Source organism: Musca autumnalis, unplaced genomic scaffold (genome assembly GCF_047663935.1).
Source record: "Musca autumnalis isolate F117 unplaced genomic scaffold, ASM4766393v1 scaffold_2, whole genome shotgun sequence".
NCBI lineage: Eukaryota > Metazoa > Arthropoda > Insecta > Diptera > Muscidae > Musca > Musca autumnalis.
Window position 1 is genome coordinate 96558963 of NW_027411755.1, and position 20481 is coordinate 96579443.

At 34.6% G+C, this 20481-nt stretch overlaps 1 protein-coding gene across 4 annotated transcripts in view; it reads right to left on the minus strand.

Moving 5' to 3' along the window:
• Sos (Son of sevenless guanine nucleotide exchange factor) overlaps positions 1 to 20481 on the minus strand; it is a 130885-nt gene that overhangs the window by 13745 nt on the left and 96659 nt on the right. For all 4 annotated transcript variants that reach the window (XM_073968584.1, XM_073968583.1, XM_073968582.1 and 1 more), the window contains exon 13: positions 19743 to 20455. In XM_073968584.1, the coding sequence (XP_073824685.1) occupies positions 19743 to 20455 (713 nt within the window). The remainder of the gene's footprint in view (positions 1 to 19742; positions 20456 to 20481) is intronic.

Here is a 20481-nt window from a genome sequence, read left to right on the forward strand (position 1 = left end):
TGGCAGAAACCTCAAAATAACTGGAACAAATGTCAAAGTCGGCGTATCAGCCAATCGGAAGCTGGCAAACATGTTGCACATTTTTGCTCGCCCAAATTTGTCGTGTAAAGTTTCTAAAGAGAAAGCTATTCAGCGCCATTTTTGTTCAAAGTGAAGTGAACATTTTGCAACGTTTTTGGTGTACGGGAACGCATTTTGAGGGAAAAATGTGTAAAAACTGTTGAGTTCTGGAACGAAGCTAATATGTTAACCGGACAAAAGGAAGTGGTTATTCTGAAGGCAATGCAAGACAAATGAAGCCCGGATGTAAAGCAGGTCGTCTCGATATTGCCCATTTTTCCAAGAGAAAGAACGAACGGAAATATTAAAAATTTGAGGCGTTGATACGAAAAATTCACGTCTTTCTAATACAAAGATGTATTCTTCAAAGACGGATATGATTTGGCTGTAAGTTTGCAAAAGATGGTATTGTCAATCAACCTATGGTATAATAGAGATAATTGGATAAATTTAACTGATTGTAGTAATCAAATAGGTCCAGAGAAAAACGTAAATTTTATGTATTGATTTACTTAGACAAAAAGACAGGAGGATCCTACAGTCAATAAACTGCGAGCATTGGCTTTTGATCCTGGCAGTCACATCTTTTTTTAAAACTGATATCAAAGATGACTACCAGATTCTACCACAGAGAAGTTCCGTAAACTTTGAGGTAGTGGATCCTCCTCAGATGTACACAAAAAGGCTAAAAGTTTCAAAAAAAAAGAAATTTCAAGACTTAAAATGCAAGACTTAAAATGCTTAATTCCAAGCGATTGTCATTACTTTTATGACAACATTCCTTATGAGAATTACAAGGCCAATAAGTCAGTTCTAATTTGTTTATAATTTTTCATTTATAGTAGTTTCTTTAAATGTATGCTCAATAAACTGTGGGTTACGTCTTTTGGCATTTCAAAAAAATACATTACCAAAAGATGTAACCCACAAAGCTTCTGAAATTCTGAAAAAAAATAGTGATTGCTTAAGTCTGGAGTATTCCCCTATTGGCTTAACTTCATCATTTACTGATCCCCACCAATATCATGATTTCATCCCGGCAAAGGGAATTATCAATTGTCTTTTCAGTTTTTGAAATGATGATTTTTGTAGTGAAAACCTGAACTTTTTAAGTACCGAGTATTCTCAAGTTAATGAGAATGATGCTCACTTTTCGGCTTTCCCAAAAAAAAAAAAAAAAAACACCAGAACAAAATATTTGCAAGCTGACAGCACGATTCAACTAAGAAATCATCGATTTCTGGAAGTTGAAATAACATCAAAACACTTACCTGTGAGTATGTTGTTGGAATTTAGTTAAAAATTCCCTTTTGCGCGTGCCTTCGCTGTTTTCTGTTTGTTTTGTTATAGTTGAAGATTCAATCATATGATTGCTTAAGCCTGGAGTATTCCCCCATTGCACTATAGGTCAAACGGGCCATTTTATTGGCCAAAAGTCTTAAAGTTAAAACAAGTATTTGGTTTAAGTTAATATAGCGTTTTTAGATTCAAGGAGAAAAATGGAACAACGTGGGCCAAAAAATTAACCCTTTATGTACCAAATACACAACTGGTACCTCAACCCTTTGGGGACAAAAACTGGAAGGTATGTTGTTTGTCTACAGAATTGAAGACATCGACGTCCGATAAGTTCAGAAGCTTTTTTGTTGTTGTTCGTTTTAGTTTTAATGTGAATATGCCTTAAAATTATTACCTTGAAAATCCCACAATATGATGTGACATATTTTGACTATAACTGTATATATTTATAAAAGATTTGTAAATAATTTGACTTTAGAACACAGCAGAATGCTGTAGACTCCAATTTGGTTAACATTATTTGGTAAGAGGTTTAACCCTGACTTCAAATAAAATCAATATTATGGAAAATATGGTAACCTAAAAGAAGTTGTATAATTCTTGTCGAGCAAACTTACGCTAAATCACATAAAATTTTCTGCATTCGGCACGAGTTAATGAACCAATTTCAATTTTCACTTTCATTGCCGAACGTTGCCGAGACTTTAAAAGCGTACATAACCTCAAAATGTTCTACTTTCTTCGAAAATTCAAAGTTAACACCCATTTAATAACTATTTATACACATAAATGATAATAGGAGGGCATTTTTGATAAATAGATATCGAATACTTTCTAATCAAATCGTTACTTATGCTAATATTGTGATTTTGTTTCACCCTGAACGTATACAAGTAAACATATTTCGTTCACAAGTTTTTAAAGATATTTGGATAATACATATTTGGCAGCCTGCCATGTAATGGTATAATTTCTCATACAAAAACAAAATTTATTTTTATTATATTTGAAGTGTTTCTTACAAGAAAGTAACACAAAATAAGTGAAAATACAAAGTGCGAAATCTGACTTTTGGCCAGTAAAATGGGCTGTTTGACCTATAGTGCATTGGCTTAACTTCATCATTAATTTCTTTACAGAGAGTAATGTTTACAAAACTCACTGACAGCCTGCAACATTTCGAACTAGTTATTATTTTTTTAAATCGGTTAACAAATGGCTAAGTTATAGTGGTTTAAGTCTGAAAAACTCCACCAAAAAACTATTACTAAATTTCTCACAATTTTCAAAATAAATATTTAACATAACAAAAACAAAAACAATATATTTTTGAAAATTATGAGAAATTCAGTTATAGGGTTTTTGTGGGGGTTTTCAGACATAAACCACTATAACTTAGCCATTTGTTAACCGATTTAAAAAAATAATAACTTATTCGAAAGAAAGAAGGATCAATAGAAATCCGTTGTGAAAAAAGAAGATATGCCCGTTTAAATTTGAAAATGTAAGAAACTCACATTTTCACTGTTTTTACCGTTATAAAAAATATAACGAAGTGAGCCAAACGAACTAATGGCATTTTCGTTGTCCATGGATCCCAACACGATAGAATTTTGCATCAGAACGCTTGAATATTTTTCTGGTCAACTTTTGTAGCACAGTGCCATTTATCGACATTTTCCGAAAAGTTTGCACTTTCTCAAGGCCAAAACTGCCTGAAGGAGCGTTCTAATGCTTTTGCGATGTATTAGAGAGTTCTTAATAACTGTGTTGGCTACAATTTTTGTCTGTGTGTTGGATCGAAAATCTCAATGGTTTGGCCGTTATATGCCAACATTTCCAAAAAACGTGGATAAAAAAATTAAAGTCAAAATCGGGAGGCTCGATTTTCACCGTAGACCTATGGTCTAGTGGACTTTTTTGCTCAGTTCAATCCCAGGAATCAGAAACGCGAAAGGCCCATTGAGGTTTTTTCCTTCCATACAAATCGCCCCGGCTTAATAAGTATGCATGGTCGACTGTGTCGAATGCCTTGAAGTGGTCTGGTAGAACAATGTCAGTTTACATTATTATCATCGATTTTGCCTGGAAAGATAACACAATATGGAAATTGGACGATATTCCCTATTAGATTTCGGGATAGAAATTATTTTTGCATGTTTCCAAATTTCCGGATATACACTAGAAATCAAAATTGAATTAAAAAGATGGGTGAAAATGGGGAGGAAATAAGGAAGTATAATTTTAATAAATTTTGGATCAACATTATCATGGCCAATAGCATTACACCTTTTTCAGATGTAATTCGAAACATTTTAGTTGTAATTCGAGAATTCTATTTGTAATTCGTAACCTTCCCTTTGTAATTTATTTATTTATTTCAGTGAATGCAATTTTAAGCCCTAGGGCCGATTATAAATTAATTGCAAATAAAACTACTCCAACTTACATATAAAAATATTGTTATCTTAAAAATAAGTTATAATTATAAGTTACAGAGCATTTGGCAAGTAAATAACTACTCAAATAGAATGATTATCATGAGATAAATACAAATGATTTTTTTTTTAATTTTTAGTACATATTTTCTCAATGATTGATAGGCAAGTAGAAAAAAACTACACCATTTTCACATGTAATTCGAATAATTTCAGTTGCAATTCGTAACATTTCACTTGTAATTTGAGAATTCCAATTGAATTTCGAATTATTTCATTTGTAATTTGAGAATTCCATTTGAAATTCGAATTATTTCATTTGTAATTTGAATTTTTTCATTTGTAATTCGAATTATTTCATTTGTAATTCAAATTTTTCCATTTGTAATTTGATTTTTTTCATTTGAAATTCCAAATGAAAAACTTCGATTTACAAATAGAAAAATTCAAATTACAAATGGAAAAATTCGAATTATAAATGAAATAATTCGAATTACAAATGAAAAAATTCAAATTACAAATGAAATAATTCGAAATTCAATTGGAATTCTCAAATTACAAGTGAAATGTTTCGAATTTCAAATGAAATAATCAAATTACAAATGAAATTCTTCGAATTACATATGAAAATGGTGTACTCAACTACTCGATTTATTCCATTTGTAATTCGAATTATTCTATTTGTAATTCGAGTTATTCTATTTGTAATTCGAATTATTCTATTTGAAATTCGAATCGTTCCATTTGTAATTCGAATTATTCCATTTGAAATTCGAATTATTCCATTTGTAATTCGAATTATTCCATTTGTAATTCGAATTATTTCATTTGAAATTCGAATTATTTTATTTGTAATTCGAATTATTTTATTTGAAATTACAAAGGAAATCATACGAATTACATATGGAATAATTCGAATTACAAATAGAATAATTCGAATTTCAAATGGAATAATTCGAATTACAAATGGAATAATTCGAATTGCAAATGGAATAATTCGAATTACATATGGAGTAATTCAAATTTCAAATCGAATAATTCGAATTACAAATGGAATATTTCGAATTACAAATGAAATGTTACGAATTACAAATATAATTATCGAATTACAATTGAAATAATTCGAATTACATCTGAAGAAGGTGTAGATTTAACCGACAAAACAATTTGTAGAGTTTCATTATGTGATACACATCTGAACTCGAAATTGCCTTCAATAAATTCATTGACATCAGGAGTATAGTTGTTTTGGTAGAATGTATTGTCTGTCTCTATTGTAGGTTTGTTGTCGAAAGACTGATTTAATTCATTGATGTCTCCAGGATACTGAGTAGACGATTTTGCTTTTCCAATTCCTATGTCATTCATTAGTTTCCACTTGATTTTTGAGTTTATTGCCGAGTTAAACTCAGATGAATAGTACTGTGTTTTAGCAGCATTAATAAGTGCGTTAACATTGCTTGTGGCTGTCCGAAATTCTTCGTGGAGTTCGGGCGTTTTGAAACGCTTCCACCTTGAGTATGCTAAATCCCTGATCCTTATAAAGTTTTTAATACTGTTATGAAACCATGGTTTCGTTTTTGATCTGAATCCTTTACTTTTTATTGGTACCGTGCTGTCATAAATGCTCAAGATTTTTTTTTATTTATTTATTGCAACTAGTTACATTTAACTAACAAGCAATTTAAAACAAATTTAAAGAATACATAATATGTTTTTTATGTGTTTGTATATAAAATTTACATTGTAAATATTCTGGTTACATAGAACTTCTATCTAACTAGGTCCAATGGCTTCCTTCTCTTAAGTCTTCGGTCCGAACCAATCTGATCAGCTAAGGTTGATGCTTCTGTGTTAGCATGGCCTCTTAATCGGATGTTATGTTTTGTTGCTATATTTTCTATTTCTTTTTTTATAGTTTTTATCCCAAGATCCCGATGTAAATCTTGTGTACGGACATACCATGGTGCGTTTACAATGCATCTTAGCACTTTATTTTGAAATCGTTGGATCATATTTATATGTTTTTCACTTGTGCACCCCCATAATTGAGCGCCATACGTCCATATCGGTTTCAAAGATTGATTATATATGTATCATTATTTTGTTTGCCGTTGGAAGTTTGGAATTCCTGCCTATTAGCCAATTTCAAGATGTTGTCTTGTATGAATTTCAATTTTTGATCAACAGAAATTATATAATGTACCTCATACCAATTGACTTGCTGGATCTTTTCTTCTAGAACGGAGTAGTTCAGGCTTTTAAAATCTCGGTACGATAACTTCTCTACTGTTTCTGATACTTCGCATTTGTAAACTAGAAAAATCAGGTCATGTTTAGAGAAACAAGGGGCAGACAGTTGATCATAAAGTAATATGTTAGGATTTTTGTTAACAAAGAACAGATCTAAGAAGGGTATTAGTAGTAGATGAAAAATGAGTTGGGTTTTTACTATTAGCGGCAAAGAGACCCAGGGATAGCATATTGTCCGTTAATAGCGACTCTGCGTTGTAGCCCAACGTTGTAGTCTCCAAAACATTTTGAATCTGTAGAAAGTCTACCGTGTTATTTGGTCTATAAAAACAACCAATTAGGATTTTCCTGGAATTTAATGAAAATTCAACGAAAATATATTCTAATTGATCGGCTGGATCGGATTTTAGAAGAAATCTTGCTTTTAAACTATTCCTAGTGTAAATAGGAACCCCACCACCACGACGTTCCATATCAGATCGGAAGACATTATAGCCATTTAGATTTATCATACTATTAGGTATAGCAGAATGTTGCCATGTTTCTGAAACACATACTATATCAATACTGGAGCCTTCAAAGATATATTTGAACTCATTAACTTTATTTACTAAGCTTTGTGAGTTTATATGACATCGTTTTAAACCAATTCGTTGCTTTGGTAATATGCGAACTAAGGGGTCGATTATCGATAGCAATTATCCTTGAGTGGAGTTGTCAGTTGTCAAAATGACTTTATGTATGGCAACCTTCAACTGAAGTTGCGAATCTCAGTTGACGAACCGGCAACCAGTTTTTGTTGAATAAAAATTATTTTTGCTTTGTCTTTTTTTCCTTCTCCGTCAACTTCGAAACGATCGAATTTTGGCTTTGTCCTCTATCAAGTGGACAACTTCCTTCAATACGTTCGACAATGTAGATTGACCCATGCAATTGTTGTAATCATTGCCATGGGACTTTTGGAAACTTCCCTCCGCAAAAAATCTAAACGCAACGCACACTTTTAAAAATGGGGGTATTGCTGTTGATCTGTAACTTACTTTGAAGTTATCCCTTACCGTTTCCACAATGTAAACTGCGGCATCTTTTGGCAATCGAGAATACGCCTTAAACCTAAAATAATTTACTGATTATACAGATCATTCCAACATGAGCTTCAACTTACAGTGCAGATGGCAATTACAATGGATTCGGCATGTCCCTCAAATTTATTCCAATAAATACTATGTCCTGTACATTTTCTTCAAAACAAAAAAAATTCTACTGAACTTATCATTTTAAAATATTTTTTTTGCGAATTGTGCATTTTGGATTAATATAGAGTTCGCAAGTTTGAAAAAACACTGATCGATAACACGTTTATCGACAACCCAGTTGGGTTGTCAACAATAATACAACATTTCATCTCAGTTGTGCTGACAATTGACAACGCAACTCATGTTTAGTGGCAATGCAAAATCGACCCCTAAGTCTCGAGTTACGTCTTTGGAACCCCTATAAGCACTAATAATTTATGTCATTAAGGAAAAATACAAGCATTAAATTATGACATCAGCATCGCGTTTAACAGAAAGAATCCCTCTTTGAATTGGAGAAAAGTCGGAAGCAGAAAGGTAACGAAAATGAGCAATCTTTAAATAATATTTTGGCCAAAACTATTATAAATTATAACAAAAAATATTGTTACTTCTGACCAAAACTATTGTAAGTTCTAACAATATTTATTGTCCATTTTGACCAAAAGTATTGTGATTTTCGAAAATAAATATTGTTACTTCTGGCCAAAACTATTGTAAGTTCTAACAATATTTATTGTTCATTTGGTCCAAAACGTTCAAGTGACACGTCAAAGTGACAATACATATTTATATTTAGAACACATAATATAGTCCAGTGTAACAATAACGATTGTTGGATTGACATACCACATAAGGAATCCAACAATATGATAACAATATATATTTTGCTCTTGGAATATTGTTGGATCAGACATATCTTGTTCTCCGCGTGTACATTAGCAATCTAGAATGCAGTATTGAATTTGGTCCGCTGCGTGCCAACCGATTGCACGTCGATCGATTTCGAGAGACATCCATCAAACAAAACATACCTGTAGTCTGTTTTGTAAGTAAGAAGATATCAATTTTGCTAAATTAACATTAAAGCCCATATAATTTAATTTATACAACAAAAGCCTATGGTTAACCCTATCAAAAGCTTTGCTGAAATCTGTATATATTGGAATATTATTTAATTCAATTAAATTAGTGGAATAAAAGGAGTCAACTGCAATAAGGAAGTGTCTCTCAAAATCTCGATGCAGAGTTTGTGATTCTGCACATCGTACTCTATTGCATATATTTAGTAGCCCAGAACAACCAAGTACCTCAACATCGAATTGTAATTCACCGCAACCATCAACAAGTTCAAATCCAGTTTCGTTTGTGGCTCGTTCTTTGAGAAGAGCGATGATTCCAACTGTTTTGATTTTGATGAAGGATAATCGTGGCTCGTTCCAGACGGTAAGAGCGTTACTTGATTCTTGTTCTGAACTAAATTTCATTTCGGAAGAAGCTGCAAAAAGGCTTAAACTCAAATTTAGACAGTTTTCCAAGAAATTTCTGGGATCGGAGAAGTTCGAAGGGCAATAAAGAGTTCTGCCGACATTACAATAAAATCGAGAAGTAGTTCGTTCCAATGGTCATCAACATTTGCTGTAACTAAAACAATATCGCCTCGCCAACCTGGCAAATTCATCAGTACTTCGCATTGGAATATTCCGCAAAACACTGAATTAGACGTTATTCTACAAACAAAGCTTTTAAGTGCCGAGGTATTCTCTGACTTGTTGTTGGATGGCAGAATTTTATTGGGAAATGGATTGCCGTGTCTCGCAAATACTGTTTTCGAATGGATAGTTGGTGGCGCGTCGCCCAGTAATTCTAATACGTCGTTGACGTGTAACTTAACTGTAAGTACACACGAAGAACAAAATATTGATGAAACTTTGAAACGATTCTTTGAAGTTGAGAAGTATTTGAAGTCTCCTGCAACATACACCGAAGAAGAGCAATCTTGTGAAAATCACTTTATCGAAAATAGTAATTTTGATTCTTATGGAAGAGTACAATTTTCGCTTCCATTCAAGAAATTACCCAATTATCTTGGTAACTCATTTGAAATAGCTCGTACACGTTATTTGTCGTTCGAAAGACGACTTGAACGTGACATGCATGAAGAATTCATGCAAGAATATGTGTCGCTCGGACACATGTCACCCTGCACACAATCGTTGACTAATTCGCATTATATAATACCTAATCATTGCACTCTCAAGCCTCAAAGTAGTTCTGCAAAATTTCGAGTCGTATTTCATGCTTTCGGTCGCATTTCGTCGAATCATTCGTTGAATTATCAACAAGAGTTGATCACCACACTTATTTCGCTCACAACAAATACGCTCTCACTGCAGAAAATTTCGAAAATGTATCGACAGTTTCGAATTAAGGAACCAGATAGAAGGTTTCGTTTTGTGGAGGACAAATAGAAATGATGAACTTCAGGTATTCCAATTACACATTGATATTTATGGTTTATCGGCCGCCCCCTTTTTTCGCAAATCGTATTTCGTTTCTCATTACATATAAGCATATCACATCGCATTCTTGTGGTTCGGAGTTCTTACAAGAAGATCTTTACGTCGATAACGTACATACTGCCGCCGATAACATCGAAACTCTAGATCGTAAAGCTTGGTACACATTGTCAGTTTTGAATGACAGCTTTGTTGTTGCTTGCTAGCGTGGCCGCTGTCATTCGCTGTCATTTTTCTCACAAAAACGTGGCTCAAAATCACGACCAAAATTGAAAATTTCGTCTCGTCGCTGCACTTTTGGACATATTTTAACACTGTCGTCCACTGGCTCGAACTACATTCGTCGACTTTGAATTATTTCGTGGCAAATCGTGTCACAAAATTCAAAGAAGGAACTCGAAACACATTTTGGAGACATGTCTAAACAAAAGGTAGGCCTACTGATATCGTTTCATATTGGTGTTATGCTCGGCTGTTTCGTGAACCATTACAAGGAAATTTTTGGAATTGCCCTCGTACTGAATTCGAATTCGTCCTGGATGTTCCAGAACGTGATAGCTCGGTCTTTACAAGATGTTATCCACTTACTTTCCGAAGTCGAATTTGTATATTGAAAAATTGTCGCTCTAGTTTTGCACATAGAACAAGCATCTGACATCCACTTTGCACCAGATGTAATAGTATTTCAACCAACTCAACATTTCCCAGCAAAATAAATTGGAAGTAGTGCAATGTGGACTAGTTCTGTCACGGCATGTTTTGATGCAGTTCAACCGGAGTCGTGAAAAAGGCACTCCAGTCCTCACATTTTAACCGCCTTTGGATGCAATCCAAAGAATCACATCCACTTGTCACATTTTAACAACATCCGGATGCAGTTCAGCGGAGTCGTGAAAAAGGCACTCCAATTCCTCACAATTTAACAGCATCCGGATGCAGTCCAAACGGAGTCGTGAAAAAGGCACTCCGTTCGCTACATTTTATTAGCAGTTGTTAGAGATCCCTATATGTACATAAATCAGATTGTACATCTCTACAGGCAGCGGCTTTCATTTTCCAAAAAGAGATAAGCGTGTTAACATGTCCAAACATTTGTTAATACAAACTAAATAATATTTAATATTTAAATAATATTTAATTTGTGAACATTTTTCCGGCAACTCACCAGAAGAAAATTTCCGAATGGAGTGCTGTTGGAGTACGTGTCGAAATCTTAACTGGTGATGGGAAGACAACCCATTTAGCAAATGAAGCAAAAACAGTTCAGCTTGGAACAAATGCAAGCGGAGGAAACACGCATGTTTGCGATTGAATTCAATGGAGAATTTTCATAATTTGTGTTAATGTAATAAAGTTGTTAATATTTTTGTTTTGCACAAATAATAAATGCATTTTATTTGTTCTGGCATATTTTGTAATGGCTTGCACAATTTCCGCAGAATGCCTGTACCAAACACGTGCTTTGGACTGCCTCCTATTCTACCCCAAAGGGTTAGTTAAAATGCAATGCCAAAGGGTCAGTTAAAATGCAGTGCCAGAGGGTCAGTTAAAATGCAGTGCAAAAGGGTTAGTTAAAATGAAATGCCAAAGGGTCAGTTAAAATGCAGTGCCAAAGGGTTAGTTAAAATGCAGTGCTTTGGAGTGCATCTTTCAGTAGTCACGCTCTTGTAAAAATCATCAGTGAAAATGCATAATTTGATGCACATCCAGATCACTTGTACATATCATTTAACTGCATCTTTGGAGGCAAACATTTTGCTGGGTTAGCACCAGTTTTGCAAAACCTCGAAGTTCCCCACACTGTTACCCTAAACCATCAATTTGCTATTGGATTTCCCTTACACATCTTCTTATTCAAGGATATGATGAATATTTCGCTTGCAACTCAAGTGCAAATTGAATCCTCCATCACTACATATTTTTCTTGAAACTTGAAGCTTCAACGGGCGGAGGATGTTGGAGGAGAACACCATTCGTGTTTCATATTTTTGTCGAATATTGTTAATTTATATAATTTTAATTTAATTATTTTTAGTTGTCCAATGTGTCCATGTTTTTATTATTTATTTTAAATTAATTCGAAAGTTGTTAAATTCCATTATTTCGACCCACCTTAATGATAATTGTTTTCGTGTATTTTTAGTCCCACCCTAACGTACACGGTTACGTGTGGGCACTTTTTGTCATTTTTGTTTGTCTCAACGAGAAGCAACAACAACATTGCCTACATGTGGTATGGACATCTGTATGTTGTTCGTCTTCTTCGTCCGTTTTGGTGTTTGATGGGCAATAACAACAACAATGTTGTTAGATGCAGTTCCTCTTGTATGCCTACATACAATTCGCTAACTGTAGCCCTTTAATGGTCGTTTGTTTTGATTGTCGTTCTTTTAATTCTTGATCGATCTGTTTTAATTGTTGTCAATTATGCATTGCCCGTTTTTATTGTTGTTTCGTTCCTCTATTTGTTAGGCCCTACAAAAGGGACAAATCATATCGACACCTCCAAATAATAGTATGCTAAGTCTAAAAAGTGAGTTTTGCAGGAGAAGCTCTCAAAGATTGGAAATTTTTTTGAACTTCAGTACTATGCTAAGTCAATATTTGTTTATAACTTCTGTTCGGATTGACCGATCATTACCAAAATTAGACAGAATTTAAGTTAAAGGACGTTTGACACCTCCAAATAATAGTTTGCTAATTCTGAAAAGCGAGTTTTGCAGGACAAGCTCTAAAAGTTTGGAAATTTCTTTGACCTTCAGTACTATGCTAAGGAAATATTTGTTTATAACTTCTGTTCGGATTGTCCGATCATTACCAAAATTTGACAGAATTTATGTTAAAGGACGTTAAATATAAAAATGTAAAGAACTTGAAAACATGCTAAGTCGACTTAGCATACTATTGTTTGGAGGCGTCGATATGTTAATTTTAGTTGACAAATAACAGGCGATTGATGCGAACAAATAAATATTGTGAATTTTAAAACGAAAATAAAGTGTTTGTTAATTCTTGTTTCGGGCACAAATAAATAAAACTTTCTGTGCGAATAACTAGGAGCAGATGTACCTGCACCCTTTTTCGCTGTCCTTTTGCGTTTCTGCCCAGTAACCGATGGCGACGATGTGAATTCATCCAAATCCGGGAATTTCCTAAACAAATTGGAGATTTTATCAAAACGGGAGGAGACTATGGAAAGTTCCTCCTTTATTGAATCTAATTCGGAATGTAGATCCTTTGCAAAATCGTAGAATTCAGCAGAGATTTTTCTACAATTTGGACAGCACCAATGAATTCCGTTATTTTCTCTAATAATGTCATTAACTATTGTCTTCATAAGAGCACACTTGCAGTGCCATTGATTTAGACAGAACCACACGAACAGGTCATGATAATTATATTATATTAAAAATTATTGGAGGTTTTGTAGCTGGATTTCTTAATCCTTTACTTATAATAAACAAATCGTTGGCAACTCTTTTTTGAGATGACAAGCAAATCAGGTAAACTGTTACAACAACACAATAAACTAATGTAACAGAATATAAACACAAAACGAAATCGCCAATTACAGTGAGTGTCAAAAATATTCCGTTTTCAGTTTTACCAATAATAACACCTCAGTATTTTAGAAACCCCTGCCCTATAACCAAAATCCAAATACTGAAAAATATGTTGGCCCTGTGGCAATTAAAAAATGTGTATAACATGGATCCACAGCAACCCTATAACCTAGAATAATAAATAAAAGTTTGTTAACCCTGTTTTCGATGCGTCAAAAATATTCGGTTTTTTAATTTTTTTAATTGTTGTTGTGTATTTATTTCAGCTATAGTCCATATTTTGTTGCTTCAAAATTTGAAGAAACAAAATGTTTAACAGTGGATAATGAAATTGATTACTACGAGCGGAGGCAGAGAATACTATAGTTTCGGAAGCAGCCAAACTTCCTCATCAGTTCTCTTAACCGCTGACTCGGTGTCGATAAACAGGTCAATAAGAGTGACCAGAAAATTAAACAGAACGAGAAATTTTCTGTATCCTCCTAAATCTGTTGACCGCACAATTGAGTCAGAATAATCAAAATCATATACCCACTACTGTTTTGTTAAACACTTTGTTTCTTCAAATTTTGAAGCAACAAAATATGGACTATAGCTGAAATAAATACACAACAAGTATTATTTTGCAGTCCAACAATACAAAGCCAACAATTTTTTTAATTATTTTGTTAAATAACTGGTTTTTATCGATCTTTTTCGCAATATTAGTACACAGTTTAATAAATGCGAATAAAACCTTCGTTCCAGTGTGCAAAAATAATACATTTTAAATCAATTTATTATAATTAGGCGCCAAGGAAAAACGCTATCCTAGAAAAGGGAAAACTGCTGACTTCATAAATGCTGTGTGGTGCGTCAAATGACATCGTCGCGTCCTCATAAATGCAGCATGTGTTTTTATTGACATCGTCGCGACTTCATAAATGTCGCGCGACACATCACATTGCACAACAATTGCCAAAATTCTTTAGTGTCACCACATGTGCTGCACAGCAATTGACATTTCTTTAGTACTGTTATGCGAACTGACATTTGCGAAGAAAACAATAAAAATGCATAAGAGGCAATTAGCCGTACATAAACATATGCCGTTTTTATCTATGATTTGACCTAGATACTTGAATTTGAGTTTGTAATAACAAATAAAGATTAGTTTTGTGATCGTGAAGAGATCTACTTGCCAAGACTATGTTGTCTATGAACGCGCGTACACATGCTGCCACGACAAACCAGAGTAGTTTTGGCTCAATTACGCTCGGGATATTGCAGTCGCCTAAATTCCTATTGGGCGGGAATCGATGCCCCGCCAAGCCTACTCATCTGAATCCAGTGGATCTGTGGTTACATCCCATCGAAGTAGCCAACTTCCTGGAACTGGAGATAGACCCAGAGCCAGATTGAACAGGAGAACGAACATACGAATATAATAATAAAACACTCTTACAACAACAACAACATGTACGCGCGTGCTCCTTGGATGCCTGTGCATAGCTCATCCATGATTCGCTGAAAGGATCCTGGTGCTAATTTGATACCTGGAGTGAGGCGATTAAATCTGTATAACCCTTTGTGAGTATTAATAGTTAGCAAGTCTTTGCTTTGATCGTCGACTTCTACTTGAAGATATGCGTCAGAGAGGTCCAAATGACTAAATATCATGCAATCGTGACAATATAAGAGAATTTTTTTTCAGGAGTGGGCAGAGATACTGATTTGGTTCAATTGAATTGTTGAGACCCTTGGAATAGTCTGCACAAATTCTAATTTTGCCGCTCATTCTACTCACGACTATTGGCGCTGCAAATTTCTGTTCTCACGGCGTATGGTACTGGACGTTTTGCAATGAATGTTTCTTTTTCGTCTGGAAGAAGTTTAATATGCGCTTTAGTATTTGTACAAAGACCAAGACTACTGTTGTCGAAAACAGGTTTGAACTTGCTTCTCAGGTTTGATATGTATTCATCGTTTGATATTTGGCGACACCAAGCTGATATTGGTTTGTCCCAAACTTTGTATCCAGTCGATATCGATTTCCGTGACGTAGACGTGTAGAGTTAGCGTTCTGTCTGATACCGTTGTGTTGCATTGACATTTTCCGATTAGGCTGATGCTATTAGAGTTTATGTCTATTGCAGTATCATTTGTTTTGTGTAGGTGTGGCTTATCTACAGTCAACCAAAAAAGTCTACATACACCCTATAAATCTCGGGTTTTAAGGGTAAGGAAGCATTTTTATGAAAATCCAAGTACATAGTTCTGTCTCATATCCCTAAAAACAATATTACATACAAAAATATATATTCCATAATGCGAATAACGGTAAATTCTATAAAAATTAAAAAATAATAGGGAAAAGTGTACATATTAAGATTACCGTAAAATTTATGGAATAAGCAATACAAATTTTACATTTTATTGCTTTATCGAATGTCTCTGGTTGTCTATGATATATTTTACACAAAATAGGAACATATTTGTGCTTTAATTGGCGTTATTTAAGGTCAGACTTCGCGTATAGCTCGTTAAGGCGGACCCTTGCAGATTTCTTTGAGTTTTCAGTCTAGTAGTTTATGAAACCTCAGAAAATACAGTGGGACTAATAATTTTGGGATCCAAGAGCGCTATGAAGTTTTTCTTGTGGATAATATATGCTCCTGAGCTTCGCTAAATATACGAATTCCTGAGTTTTCTCATAAATTTTATAGTTTTCACAACATTCCAAGGGGCAAATTACTTGCAGAAGCCTTCGAATTACCTTGTAATAAGGTCTGGTACAATCCTCGAGCATCCATTGAATCAGCAATGTAAAAGTATCCGACATTTATAGCGCTTCAAGTGACACTAACGATCATAATACGAGAGCATACTAGTTAACAGTGTAAATTTCATAGAAATATCATGCATTCTTTGGTGGTGCTTTTATTTTGATGCTTTGGAAACTTTAGGAGCGGGTTTGTATAATAATGTTGTACATTTCTGATTGAGTTAAGGTCCACAAACTTATTACAAGGTAATTCCAAGGTTCTTGCTTGTAATTTGATCCATAAATTTTTAATATTTCATTGGGTGAATGTACACTTTTTCCCTATTATTTTTTATAGAATTTACCGTTATTCGTATTATGGAATTTATTTTTGTTGTATGTATTATTGTTTATTACAGATATGAAATAGTACTATGTACTTGGATTTTCATAAAAATGCTTCCTTACCCTTAAAACTCGAGATTTATAGGGTGTATGTAGACTTTTTTGGTTGACTGTATGTGTTCCCATGTTGACTCTGATATGATTGAAATATCAGATGCTGTGTCGATTTGTAATTTGACTTATTTCTTGTTTATCTCAACGGTCGTGTATTTTCGCAATTGTTGAAATTGGAGTTGCTTCGAAGAGAAAACTGCGTTGGCGTTTTATTTATTTATTTATTTATTTTTTGACTTGACCGCGGTTTGTCTGTAGTGGACTTGCCTCGTTTTGCGCTTTTGCAAAAGTTACCTTTGTGACCTGTCTGCTGACACTTTGAACATTTGTGATTTTTAAATGGACAATATTTTGTGTAATGCATGTCTGCTAAAAATAATTTTATGGGAATGCTTGTTGTCGTTCTTGGCGAATTTCTTGACTGCGCAAATTGATTGCGATTGATGCTCGATCAATGTATTGTTTGTTTTCAAATCCATGAATCGTTGAGTTTCGTCTACAAGAGTGTCTAGAGTTGTGGAGTCCTTTACTTCGTCTAGCAATTTCAGTAAAGGTAAGCGAATGTCGATGTCTTTGCTTAATTGTAAACCTAAGACGTAGATTAGACGCTTGAATTGATCCACTTGCATTTCATTTAGCTTAAGTTCGCACTGTATGTAGACTCTACCGGCGTATTCCTTATAGTCTTCTCCATCAAGTTTTATCATTTGCAGACACTTGTAGCGTTGAGACACTTGAGTTTATACCTTACAAAATAGTTTGTTAAGTTTCTGAAGGGTTTCTTTGAGACTCATTTCTGTTGGATTCTTTGCAGAACGTAGTTCCTGAATCTTTCGTGAACACTGTTTGACATCTTTCTCCAAGAAGACGTGTAGGTAGTGGTTGTACCACGCTTGATCCGCTTTCCGATTCATAAACAAAGTCTGTCATGGAATGTGAAAGAGATTCCATTAATGCTGCTTTTGAAGTGCTTTGAGTCGTAGCATCGTTGGTATTTCCAGTACTCTGTGCTTGAAGTAGATTTGTTAATTGTTGCAGTAACTGCGTTCGAAGATTCATAGCCGCTTGCTGTTCAGCTAGTAATTTCACAATGTTCTCGGTTGACATTTTGTCGATGTTTGCGTAGATGAATTGAAATTAAAGAATTTATTTCACTATTCACCGTCCTCGTCGCCAGTTGTTGTACTCTTACGTTTCGAGTAAAAGATTTAGTTGTGTTTTTATGTTATGAATAAAAGATTTATTGATAAAATAACAAACTTAAGCAAGATTTATTATGTTTAATTCTGGCAACTAAAATATGTTACAATAGTTGATGTGCGTGTTACGACTTGTGGTGTAGGACAATCACTGCGTTGTGTATGTTAACAATGATGCCTAGTTTCTGTTAGTTTACAGTGGAACCCTAACAGGTTTGTATAAATATTTTCTTGATACCTATATCTTCTTTATAAATAAAACTAAAAATATGGTTCATTGGTAATTGCATCAGTTTCTTACGCTCACTTTTTAAATATGTTATATCTACAAAACTAAGGGTTGGCGACATTTCCTGAGTATTTCAGCCATGTAAAATTTCTCTACAAAGTGCTGTCTTAAGACACGCCGTTCGGACTCGGCGATAAACAGTAGGTCCAATATCATTGAGCTAATATGAATCGGGGTGCAGTCATTGATATGTCCCTTCAGGGATGTTTGTGAAACAAATATATATTAATATATATATATATATATATATATACAAAACTACTGAACCGATTTCCCTGAAATTTTCAGGGAATGTACAGGGATTGCCTACAGTGAAAATACGCTACATATTTTGTTGAATTCGATGGGGTACCCCCCCTATGCCATATTTTTTTAAAACGCTATATTAGCAAAAATTACAAATTTATCGGTTTAAAGACTAATTTGCGAGACAATGGTGGTTGTATTTCCGACCTTATATACATATTTGGGGCCTAAGACCCGACTACACCCACTTTTTTAAACGTGTTATATCAACTTAGGTTACCACCCGACATAAACTTTGGGACCTCATTCGTAATCTGCTCATTTTTATACCCTCCACCATAGGATGGGGGTATATTAAGTTTGTCACTACGTTTGTAACTACTCGAAATAATCATTGTAGACCCCACAAAGTATATATATTCTTGATCAGCGTGCAATTCTACATCGATATAGCAATGTCCGTCCGTCTGTCTGTCTGTCCGTCTGTGGAAATCACTCTAGCGTCCGAACGGATTGACGTAGGTTGATGAAATTTTGGGAAAATATGTTATATTTACGTAGGACTTTTGGTATTGAAAGCGGGCTATGTAGGTCCACGCTTTCGTATAGCCCCCATACAAAATGACGCGTGACGCGTCGTCGTTTTAAGGTATTTTTAAGATATTTGGCCCATTTTACCACCGAATTGGTTGTAATTTGGTACTTTGTGTCTCCTGAGGCCAAAAAATATTCCTACCAAAGTTGGGTTATATAGGTCCACGTTTTGGTATAGCCCCCATATAAGGCCCCATATAAAGTACGCGTCATTTTAATATATTTTGAATGTATTAGACCCATTTGACCACAGAATTGGTTGTAATTTGGTATTTTGTGTCTTCAGAGGCCAGAAAACATTCCTACCAAAGTTGGGTTATATAGGTCCACGTTTTGGTATAGTCCCCACATAAGACCCCTTATAAAGTACGCGTCATTTTAATATATTTTGAATATATTAGACCCATTTGACCAAAGAATCGGTTGTAACTTTGTATTTTGTGTTTCCAGAGGCTAAGAAACATTTCTACCATAAAATGTTTATATAGGTCCACGTGTTGATATAGCCCCCATAATACAATATCTCCCGATTTTCGATATTTTGTACGTTTTAGCCTCATTATCACACCGATATGGCTGAAATTTGGTATTTAGTCTTCTTTAGGCGTATAAAACTTTCCCCTAGAAATTTATAGGTATAGGTCCCCGCCATCATATAGCCCCCATAGAACGGTACCTTCCGAATTTCGGTATTTTGAATGTAGTGGTCACATTAATCCACCGAAATGGCTGAAATTTGTGGTGGAGGGTATAAAAAGTTCGGTCCGACCGAACTTAACGCTTTTCTTACTTGTTTTTTTGTAATTGCTTTTGTGTTGTACCGTGTTGTGGGAATAAAGTACAAACAACATTAACGTCTTACTATCGCATCTTACAAGGTGAAAATTTTTGTTTTTTTTAGATATCTTCGTTTTTAGAGCATTTTATACAATAATATAGAGTTAAACTTGCAAAACAGCTAAGTTTTGACTGTTAAACTGAATAAAATATTCGTTATTGCTTACCTGATATGAGGCGTAGGGATAGTATTGGCTTTATTCGTTGACGTTGTGCAGTGGAATGGAGATCTATTATTTGTGGAATGATGTTCTCGTAATGGGCTAACAACCAATTTTGGCAAAGGTGATGATGTTTCATGTTCCATACTAATCTGACTGTTCACATTTCGATTGGAACTCAACTGTATCGCAGATTGGGTGCCTAAATCATCTAAAACGGTAAGAACTGAATCCAAACGTACCGAAGAAGACGTCTCACTAAATGTTGGACTCAATGTTGTTTGTAGACACGCTGCTGAAGTGGGTTTTTTTGGTAAGAGTGGGGCGTCGTCAGACTCGGGTAATTGCCGGGCGTCAATTCGTGTTGTTATAGGCTGTGTTAACAAAGACGAAGCTAAATTCGAATTCTGATTGCTATTGCCAGAAGTAGAGGTCCATTTGGAACCATTCCGTTCTGGTATATTTACATTGGCGAATACAGAAAACGCTTGAATGTCATTTGCAGTAATGTTGGAACAGCTACCAATATTCGGCGAAGATTGCTCAGCACCACTAATTTCAGCAGCTGGCGATCGGGATGTCAACGTTTGAGGACAACTAACAACATTTGATTGGCCATTATTGGATGCCATGTTACTTGAACTGGAATTACTACTGAGGTTTTGTCGACGTGGTTTAATCCCTGGAGATTTCAGAGAAATAGAACTCCATTTTCTGGGCTGTAAAAACTGTTATTAAACTTTAT